The following is a 10,560-nucleotide window of genomic DNA, read 5'->3' as shown; positions in this document are numbered from 1 at the left end:
TTATATCATTATGCATTTTTGCATCGATCGGGGAGCACGACCCGAGTGGTCAATCACTTCACATGTATGATGGGGTGGGCATGCTGGGCACTATTTAGCCATATTTTTAATAATGTAAATTGTACAGAAACATGTGTAAAGACTTGTGTTCAGAAAAGCTCTTGGCAAGTTACCATATTTTCTCCATGAAACGCTCTCTTTGCCGGTTTGTTTCAAACTTACCCCGGTGTACCTGTCGTTTATTTGTCTCCTGCAGTTTTTCTTGAACCTAGCCTGCAGAACAGACGAGAGAATGAAACGCGATACACGAGCCTGTAGCGCAACCATTTGCACGAAGCGCGAGCGAGCTCGTGGTCGCGCATCGCTGTCTGCTCCGCTAATCCGCCTGTACAGCAGGCTATCATGAACCCAGTGTTTCCTGAGCAAGGATTTTTGATCATTACTTTCACAGCCGTGTATTTTGCCATTATACCTAAAACCAGAAGCATATCACCTAGCTAAGTGATATGCTCCTGCTAAAACTAAAAGTGTATTACACTTCATGATTTACGGGTTACTTAAAAAAAACGTCACCCTGGATACCCGACGTATATCTGGAACCCGGCGTTTAATCGTGAAAGCTACCTTCCAGCATGCATCTACAACACGCATCCTGTGATGCTGATTGTGATCTGACGGCATACAGGCATTGTGGCATACTATTTAGGTGGATCTAGATCAAAGTCATTTCTCTTTTCAGCTTTTAAAATTCTATGACTTTCCATAACCTTTTAATGACCTTCCATAGTTTTCCATCATCAATGTTACTGCGCCTTTCGATAACACGCAGACTCTAAAATTCAAAGCTCAACCGACAAATGCGTTGTTCGCTACCGTCAATCAAATGTTCGGCGGCTCCCCCAAGCTTCCGACTACTGCCGAGCGCTGTTTCGTTGTCTGGACTGTGCTCAACGATTTGATTACCGCGTGCTCGGCAGTAGTCGGAAGCTGGGATGAGCCGCCGAACATTTGATTGACGGGTAGCGAAAAACGCATTTGTCGGTTGAGCTTTGAATTTTAGAGTCCGCATGTTATTGAAAGGCGCAGTAAGCAGGTGTTCTCACAGTACTGTCAGCGATCTTTTATGACACAAAATGCGAACTAGTGATTATTTCTACTGAATTTAAATCTGTTTTCTGACTTTTCTGACTTGTTTCATTGGGTAAACTGATAGGACTTTTAACAACAACAACAATAACAACAAGTTTTATTACCTAATAGAAAAAAAGTTAAACCTTACAATATAATATATTAATACAAAAAAGAGGTAATGTTTACTCAGGATAACTATAAAGCTAATCGAGCTGAGTAAAACTAAGTAATGTTTAAGTACAGGAGGTAGGTTGGCACTAAAGCTGTTGCTAAACGCCTTGTTACATTGTGTACACTGATATGGCTTTTCACCTGTGTTAGTACCGAGATGTGTGGTCAGATGACTAGAGTTGTTAAACCCCTTGTTACATTGTGTACACTGATATGGCTTTTCACCTGTGTGAGTACGGAGATGTGTGGTCAGATGACTAGAGTTGTTAAACCCCTTGTTACATTGTGTACACTGATATGGCTTTTCACCTGTGTGAGTACGGAGATGTGTGGTCAGATGACTAGAGTTGTTAAACCCCTTGTTACATTGTGTACACTGATATGGCTTTTCACCTGTGTGAGTACCGAGATGCGTGGTCAGATCACTAGAGTCGTTAAACCCCCTGTTACAGAGTGTACACTGATATGGCTTTTCACCTGTGTGAGTACGGAGATGCGTGGCCAGATGACTAGAGTTGTTAAACCCCTTGTTACATTGTGTACACTGATATGGCTTTTCACCTGTGTGAGTACGGAGATGCGTGGCCAGATGACTAGAGTTGTTAAACCCCTTGTTACATTGTGTACACTGATATGGCTTTTCACCTGTGTGAGTACCGAGATGCGTGGTCAGATCACTAGAGTCGTTAAACCCCCTGTTACAGAGTGTACACTGATATGGCTTTTCACCTGTGTGAGTACGGAGATGTGTGGTCAGATGACTAGAGTTGTTAAACCCCTTGTTACATTGTGTACACTGATATGGCTTTTCACCTGTGTGAGTACGGAGATGTGTGGTCAGATGACTAGAGTTGTTAAACCCCTTGTTACATTGTGTACACTGATATGGCTTTTCACCTGTGTGAGTACCGAGATGCGTGGTCAGATCACTAGAGTCGTTAAACCCCCTGTTACAGAGTGTACACTGATATGGCTTTTCACCTGTGTGAGTACGGAGATGTGTGGTCAGATGACTAGAGTTGTTAAACCCCTTGTTACATTGTGTACACTGATATGGCTTTTCACCTGTGTGAGTACCGAGATGCGTGGTCAGATCACTAGAGTCGTTAAACCCCCTGTTACAGAGTGTACACTGATATGGCTTTTCACCTGTGTGAGTACGGAGATGCGTGGTCAGATCACTAGAGTTGTTAAACCCCCTGTTACAGAGTGTACACTGATATGGCTTTTCACCTGTGTGAGTACGGAGATGCGTGGTCAGATCACTAGAGTTGTTAAACCCCTTGTTACATTGTGTACACTGATATGGCTTTTCACCTGTGTGAGTACGGAGATGCTTGGTCAGATCACTAGAGTTGTTAACCGCCTTGTTACATTGTGTACACTGATATGGCTTTTCACCTGTGTGAGTACGGAGATGTGTGGTCAGATGACTAGAGTTGTTAAACCCCTTGTTACATTGTGTACACTGATATGGCTTTTCACCTGTGTGAGTACGGAGATGCGTGGTCAGATCACTAGAGTTGTTAAACCCCTTGTTACATTGTGTACACTGATATGGCTTTTCACCTGTGTAAGTACGGAGATGCGTGGTCAGATGACTAGAGTTGTTAAACCCCTTGTTACATTGTGTACACTGATATGGCTTTTCACCTGTGTGAATACCGAGATGCGTGGTCAGATCACTAGAGTTGTTAAACCCCTTGTTACATTGTGTACACTGATATGGCTTTTCACCTGTGTGAGTACGGAAATGCATGGTCAGATCACTAGAGTCGTTAAACCCCCTGTTACAGAGTGTACACTGATATGGCTTTTCACCTGTGTGAGTACGGAGATGCGTGGTCAGATCACTAGAGTTGTTAAACCCCCTGTTACAGAGTGTACACTGATATGGCTTTTCACCTGTGTGAGTACGGAGATGCGTGGTCAGATGACTAGAGTTGTTAAACGCCTTGTTATATTGTGTACACTGATATGGCTTTTAACCTGTGTGAGTACGGAGATGCGTGGTCAGATGACTAGAGTTGTTAAACGCCTTGTTACATTGTGCACACTGATATGGCTTTTCACCTGTGTAAGTACGGAGATGCGTGGCCAGATGACTAGAGCTGTTAAACCCCTTGTTACATTGTGTAAAATGATATGGCTTTTCACCTGTGTGAGTACGGAGATGCATGGTCAGATGACTAGAGTCGTTAAACGCCTTGTTACATTGTGTACACTGATATGACTTTTCACCTGTGTGAGTACGGAGATACGTGGTCAGAGCATTACATCGAATAAACGCCTTGTCACATTGAGTACTCTGCGTACGCTTTTCATCTGCGTGAGCCTGGCGGATGTGCATGTTAAGACTACTAACTGACGTAAATTGCTTCTTACATTTTCTGCATTCCCAGTTTAAAGTCCTAGGTGAACAGTAATGGTTCTTGTGTCTTTGTAGAAAGTTCATGGAAGTGTACATCCTTTCACAGCCGTGGCATGTGTATCCATTACCTAAGAAGAAAGATAAATAAACTTTTAAACAAATTAAAACTTTGAAAATGTCCCGTTATTTGCAGTGTCAATAAATTAGCATTTTTAAAAAGAACCTATACGGCCAGTGACGGGTGACATCAAGGCCTCGTCCACACTACACCGGAGGAATTTGAAAACGGAGGTTCCACTCTGAAAACGCATCAAATGTTTTCCGTCCACACTACGTCAGAGAAATTCTACTACGTGGCAATAACCGGTCATTTCGTATTTGTGGTTGAGGAAAACTCTGACAGGGAAAATCACACAATTATGGTGATGCCATCGTTTACCAAAAGCTCCGTTTTCAGAATTTTTTCCGTTTTCACTAAAACACAAAGCCGGCGTTTTCAAAGACCTCCGATTTAAAGAGCGTTTTCGAAAAGCTCCGTTTTCGTGACGGACAGTTTGGACGCGTGGGTTTGGATGGTAGGCCTACGCCCGTAGAATCAAAGCTGCGTTTTCGTAGTGTGGACAGGGCTTAAATTACGTTTGATAGCCGAAGCCATCAACTTCAAATCACCCACATTTTAGGGCAATACTCAATACCGATTTGAATTACTATATTTATGTTGTCCCAAGGTTAAAACTTATTTTCTAATGCGCTTCTCTGTTTGGGTTCACGACACGCGGAAACTAAATGCTGAAGTCAACGGAAGTCGAGTCAATCTCATGAAGTCTCACCAAGAACACTTTGGAGACCTTATGAACAATTACTGAATGAGGACCCATCGAGTATAAGTAACAGTATTGTTGATCAATTCAAATTTGCCTTGACTTTGTGGGTGAAATAAAAGCGAGTTATGTGATGAGCTAAACGATTGACGTAATAGGAGAGTCTTGCCTTACAGAGCTTACGAAAGTCCCCTCTTTAGCGCAGCCACTATCGTGTCATGAACTCCTCTCCCTCCCCCCCCCTGCAAAAAAAAGAAACTTCCCTCGACCTGCAAATGAATCAGTCCCACGTAGACCCACCCAAGTTTGATCAAGATTGGATCCCCATTGACGTATTTGAGTTTGAAAGTGAAGTGCTCAGCTTCCTGTGAAATGGTTGAGTTTTCGTCAAATCTAAAAGAAAATTTGAAGTGATCGAAGAACTGAACAGCCTATCGAGAAGAAAGAATTTACCTTTTTTTCTGTTTACTTGGCCTTCACAGACAGATATCCCCAAATCTTTAGCGTAGCTTTCTCCATACCATACCAATAGTTCTTCTCCTGGGTTTACATATTTGTAAGTTCGATAGCAGATCTCGCCTCTAAACTGATGGGCTACCAAGTTCTGCTCGTCCTCGCAGCGAGAGCAATTTACAAAGCGCATCCAGTTACTATGGCTTTCATCTCGGCCATCTAAGAAATGACTGAACTTGCCTTCTTTCACAATCCAATAAATAAAATTGACAAAGCGTTTTTAAATTTTTGGATTAAAACAAAAAAAATCTTATTTCTAAACCCGGTGTACGAAAGGCGGACGAGTCACCATCCGTCTAGATTATTGTATTAAAATGAAATTTTTAGGTGAAGTTTAGTATTTTCATCAGTTACTTTTAATTGAGTAACACTGAGTAAAGGAAAAAAAAAGTCAGATGTATTATGTTCGTAGCCGAAACATTTTAACTACGATCTACAATTGGCAACATAATTAGTTGAGATAAAGACACATTGTCTTTCAATAGTACTTTTTACTGCACCAAAATACCACGACTCTTTTTATCGCGTAATAAACTGTGGAAAAGACCCCGCTTCCCCATTCAATGTTGCTGCTTTGTACCTCAGGATCCCAGCAATTGCCGCACAACATTGTTTGGAGAGACGGGGCTGAAATGACGAGCTAGGAGGGCAAAAAGGGATCATAGTGACGAAATATGGGGTTAAAAGGTGAATGTGTCAACAATTTTGTCGCCGATTATAGTCAGTGCATTTTACTACACATAAATAAAATTGGTACCGGCAACCATAAAAAAAGCTAAGCCAGCTAATTCGTGCAGGAGGGAGAAGTTGGATGGGGGAAATGTAATGTGCAACGGCCTGGCATCCATCAGGGAGGGTAACAAATGCGATACTCTGGTCGCTCGGCTTAATAACCTCTTGCACGTATTTTTTATCGGTGTTAGAAATTTACTGACACCACTGATTTCGTTTGTCGCTTTTGTAACAAAAAAAATCTGCGTGGGAATATTATTGTAACTACAAAGGTGACAGGTGTGCGATCGACATAAAGACATAACTATGCTAGACATAAGCTTTGTATAATACAGTACCTCCCACATGTAACTCGTATTTGTTTCATCTGTAATATGCTGCCCCCCTATCTTTTTTCCTTTATATGGACCAAATCGTACTCCCTTCGGAATCTCAGTCGTGCTAAAAACACCTCGGCCTACTCCAGGCAGTGACGAGTTGTTTATCATAAGTCCTGTAGGCAATGAAGCCGCTGCAGATGTCATGTTTGAATTTTCCTCCTCAGTTCTGTCCTCTATGATTTGCAAAGGCCCGTGAACTGGACAATCACCATAATGGAGGTCTTGACATTGTTCGCAAACTTAAAGAGAGTAATTGAAATGAGACATTTTATTAAAACCAAAGGAATTTTACGAGACAAAAATTACAAGAAAAAACGTCAATTAGTTTTCTTCCTCTAGCAAATCGTTCTTTTATACATTACGGAAACTGTGGCTGTGCAAACCACGATATTATGTCAATATGAGAAGAGGATGAATTCCTCTCTTGTGCAAACACTGACTGTTGCGACATCGGTGTGCCACTAAGGTGGACCAAATCGTACTCCCTAAGGTCGTATGTATATGTAGGGAGGTTCCTTCTTTGTAGTTACAGAAATGTTCAATATATTCCAACATTATTTTCCGGAGTTTTTACGTCAGGGTTGCACGGAATAAGGAGAACAAAAATTAAGTCATGTAGTGATGTAGTGTTCGTCATCTGGAACCTCAGCCTCGCAGTAGGAATGTTTTTTCCCTCGGGTGGCATACTGTATACGTGGCTGGGTAGACTGTTTCTTTTCACCCTTTGTCCCTTTGGACTCTGTATGCTTATATATGCTCACTCAAGAATGACCACTACATACATGCAACTGAACTCAGTAAATATACATGGGACTTGAAAATGACTTCCTGGTAATAAGAAAAATTACTTTTTCCTCCTAGTCATTGTGTCACTACATTCCTACTATGTTCTTATTAAAATAATCAAATCTTGGCAAAATTCCCTATTCTGATAGGTCCACAACTGTTCATAAAGTGCTTAAATAAATCAAGTGCTTAAATACAACACTTTAATGCCCCCAAAATGCATGAGGTCACATCTTTGGCAACCTACAATTTCAAACTTTTCTGGGGGGAGGTATGTCTCCAGAACCCCCTAGGTTGGCGCGACCTTTCAGGCCGTGCTTTAGGCCACCTGTTGTGTTATTGGCTGCTTGTTATGCATTATTGGCCATCTGTGAAAAATTCTACTGAGAACCCTGAAATGGTTCCTGTAATTGGACACCTATGCCATTTGCAAATCAATTATGTGCCCTTTAATGGCTTCATTCTGAATGTTTCTCTATTGTTTGGAAAACTTAAGGAGAATACTACTGACTTCTCAGCTCAAAAGTTCTTAAAGACTTCAAATCTTGAAATATAATTTGTCACTGATATAATACTTGCATCATACAATTCAGAGTGTAATATAATTGTGCATGTAATTTCATTTCTCGACTCCCTCTTAATGTTTCCTACGGTTTTGAAAATTTATTTGAAGCGCTACTGACTTTTTCGCTCAAAAGAAGTTCCCCAAAGACTTTTTCAACTTCGAAATTTGTTATAAATATGATTAATTAGTAACTGGACCTTGTGTTAAACAATTCAGGGAGTAGTGCTCATAATTTCAAATCGCCCTCGCGCTTGTCCAATTTTGAAATTACTTGCGCCATTACCCCATTTATTGTACTCCACTCAGTTCAATTACTATTACTTATCAGTTGAGTAAGGCACAATGGAAATTTGGTCACAAAATTTTGGATTTAAGATAATTTACCATGTTGCAATGAGCAACTTTCCTCGTTTCCAATGGTAACAATGTCTTGCCTGCAATTTCGCACGCTTTGCTACCAATGATGTCAAAGCCAACAAGTTGCCACTGGAAACAGAGTCAGTTGCCTGTGACAACAACACAATTTGAACGTTGAAACTTGGTCAACAAACTTTCATTGCGCCTTACTCAACTGATAATCGTAGTATTTACCAAATTGCACTCTACTCAGTCCTACAAACCATGCAAATTGTATGTTATTTAGTCCAATTACTGTTACTAATTGCATAATGGTGAGTTACTAATTAACGATTAGATTACGAGCTTGAGATTTCTGAGGTGATAGTTGATGAGGCCAAAGGCCGAATCAACTATCAACTCATAGAAATCAAAAGCAAATAATCTAATTGTTTTAGTATAATTTTTACTTACATTTTCTTCAACTAACCATTTCCAATTTTTTTTTTGTACATCATATTTAACTTTACACTTTAGAAAATCCCCGCAGACTGAATTGTCGTATGGAATTTCCTGTTGTGTATGCACTCATCAGTTTCTTTAACATTTTCTAGTTTTTTTAAAGTCACGAAACTGTGAATGCCCTTCAGTTTAGTCTTCTCAGGAATTAAAGGACATATGTGCGAAAATTTTCTGGTTGATAGATTTTTTAAAATGTTTTACTGGAGTCAGAAATGCAAAAAAAAATTGGGGGTCACCGACTTCGTTTCAGAGATAAAGTGTGTGGAAAACTACCCTGAATTGGAAAAATTGGCACACATAATTCAGCATAGTCTACAGGGGTTTATGGTTAAAAATACCGAAGGTAAGTCAATGGAGACAAACAATCTTAGTCATATTTTGTAGAAGTGGGTCTGTTGCATAAATAATTCCAATGTTACCAACATTTTCACAAAACATAACCTTCAAGAGGCATTTGGAGCCACCAAAGGTGCATTTTGCAAAAAATTCAAACATCTAGTCAATAGATTTTCTTCATTTTTTTGCTAAATGTAGAAAATCAGTAGAGAAAATGATCCATCAAAGAAATATAGGGGTCACCGAACGTCCGAGATCGTTAAATCCAGGTAAAGCTATAGCAATGGCCATCTGCCCTGTCATTGTTCATTTTATTACTTAGCGTGCGCGCTCATGCATGATGTGGCATGTGAATTTGCGTGCCAATCAGAGAACGGAATTCGTGATGGAACGCTAGTAGATTTATACTAATGGCCGATAGTATACGAGTAGCTCAGCCAATCAGATAATGTGATTGCAGCATTTGTATTAGTATACTATGCGTATACTAGTAGAATTCTACTAATAACACTTACAAGATATGGCATTTGCCTTTTTAGAAACGAGAAGAAACCTGGGACAAGTCTCATATCACAGTAGCTTATGGAACTATTGCTAAGAACAGAAAAAGAGAGGAAAAACGATTTTGTCCCCAGTAATGATTCCATAAGCCACTGCGAGATGAGACACCCCCAGAATTTATTTTTGTTTCTGAAGTGTTGAATTGATGTAAAAAGTTTTTATTTCTTTGACCTTGATGCTGTTGTTGAGGTGCTGCTGTGCACCTGGCTAATTGAGAACTAACAGCGGTGATTAATCATCATTAAACAGTCGAGTGAACTTTGAAATACCATTGGGGAGTGGTGCAGAGATATTGCTGATCTTGACACCTGAGTTTGGAAGAGTTTCTATTAAAAGGGAAACTGGGATCCATTTTATGTTGTCTGTATTTACTTTGTGGAACACCATAGTAACAAGACCAGACGAATTGGAGCCATCAACGTAAAGACACACTTTCCATCTGTCACTGTTTCTCTCTTTGTAATCTGTGAATAGCTCTGGAGAATCAACTCCAGGGGGGTCTGTTTGATTAACTTTGTAGCCACAAATTAACACATTTTCTCCAAATTTTCGCCGGAAAGCCTCATCGTTCCTGAGTCTATCCCATACTGTCCCTATAGCAAAACGTTTTAGTGTCATTTCCTCAATTACTTCTTTCATTGCGCTTCCACCTTGAGCGAAGTCCTTGGAATCTACCTGGAAAACAGCGGCATAAATTGGCGCCAGTTGCGGGTTATTAATTTCTAGCCCTCCAGTCGCATATAACGCAGTTCTAAAGCCAATCGAAGCCCAAAAAACCAAACCAGTTGCCAAGCACAAGAACTTCAAAATTTTTAAAATTCTAGATCCCCCTGAAGCCTTTGAAGAAAGCTTTCTCGTCCGCACTGATACAAACGTACTGCCCGGCCATCTTGAAATCTGTAGTCTTGAATTTGCTTTCGTCACGATCGCTCTAGCAAGAGCACATTTTAGAATCAGAGTAGGACAGAATCTAGGTCTAATGCTGGTTGGTGCACTTAAGCTTATTACTCTCGGATGAAACAAGAAGCATGCCATCTAATACGCGCAAAAGCTGGGCTGGTAAAAGGCTGACAGGCTCAACATTCGAAAACATTCAGCGGCATTACATCTTTAAGAAAAACAATATGGCGGCCGCGGGAGGGAATCACTTGTCCAGTGGCCGGGTCAATGTTGGATTGTTACGGGAATGTGCGAGGAGAGAGCTGCTTCAATGTTTAAATAAACAACCAGGATCTAAGGTGACACGAACATTTCTTTATCTTCACGTAACTTGTATGCTCCAGTGCTTCAAATTTCGTTTTATGTATGGGGTTCAGGTGGTCTCCTGGATGAAGT

At 40.6% G+C, this 10,560-nt stretch overlaps 2 protein-coding genes and 1 pseudogene across 5 annotated transcripts in view; 1 reads left to right on the top strand and 2 right to left on the bottom strand.

The window, feature by feature from the left end:
• Positions 1-528: 528 nt before the first annotated feature.
• LOC145462932 (uncharacterized) lies at positions 529-5,257 on the bottom strand (annotated as a pseudogene). The gene is made up of 3 exons (XR_014041271.1): positions 4,948-5,257; positions 2,368-3,801; positions 529-2,283 (listed from the first exon to the last, which is right to left on the bottom strand). The product of XR_014041271.1 is annotated as an uncharacterized LOC145462932 (transcript).
• Positions 5,258-10,260, bottom strand: LOC145462945 (uncharacterized). Of its 2 annotated transcripts, none has more exons than XM_081446624.1 (2): positions 9,180-10,260; positions 5,258-6,358 (listed from the first exon to the last, which is right to left on the bottom strand). In XM_081446624.1, the coding sequence occupies exon 1, from the start codon at positions 10,258-10,260 to the stop codon at positions 9,457-9,459; it is 804 nt and encodes a 267-aa protein (XP_081302750.1). In that variant the 3' UTR covers positions 5,258-6,358; positions 9,180-9,456. The 2 variants fall into 2 exon arrangements, with proteins under 2 accessions (XP_081302750.1, XP_081302749.1); XM_081446623.1 differs by lacking the exon at positions 5,258-6,358 and adding an exon at positions 7,645-9,140 and having other exon boundaries at positions 9,176-10,260.
• LOC145462937 (vacuolar protein sorting-associated protein 33A-like) overlaps positions 10,254-10,560 on the top strand; it is a 41,856-nt gene continuing 41,549 nt past the window's right edge. For both annotated transcript variants that reach the window (XR_014041272.1, XM_081446611.1), the window contains exon 1: positions 10,254-10,463. Coding sequence is in view for 1 of the 2 variants with exons in the window: in XM_081446611.1 (XP_081302737.1) it covers positions 10,254-10,463 (210 nt within the window). In the remaining variant the exon portion in view is untranslated. The remainder of the gene's footprint in view (positions 10,464-10,560) is intronic.

The sequence above is a fragment of the Orbicella franksi genome, chromosome 12 (genome assembly GCF_964199315.1).
Source record: "Orbicella franksi chromosome 12, jaOrbFran1.1, whole genome shotgun sequence".
Lineage (NCBI taxonomy): Eukaryota > Metazoa > Cnidaria > Anthozoa > Scleractinia > Merulinidae > Orbicella > Orbicella franksi.
The sequence above is the reverse complement of the archived record's forward strand: the minus strand, read 5'-3'. Positions and strand labels throughout refer to the sequence as shown.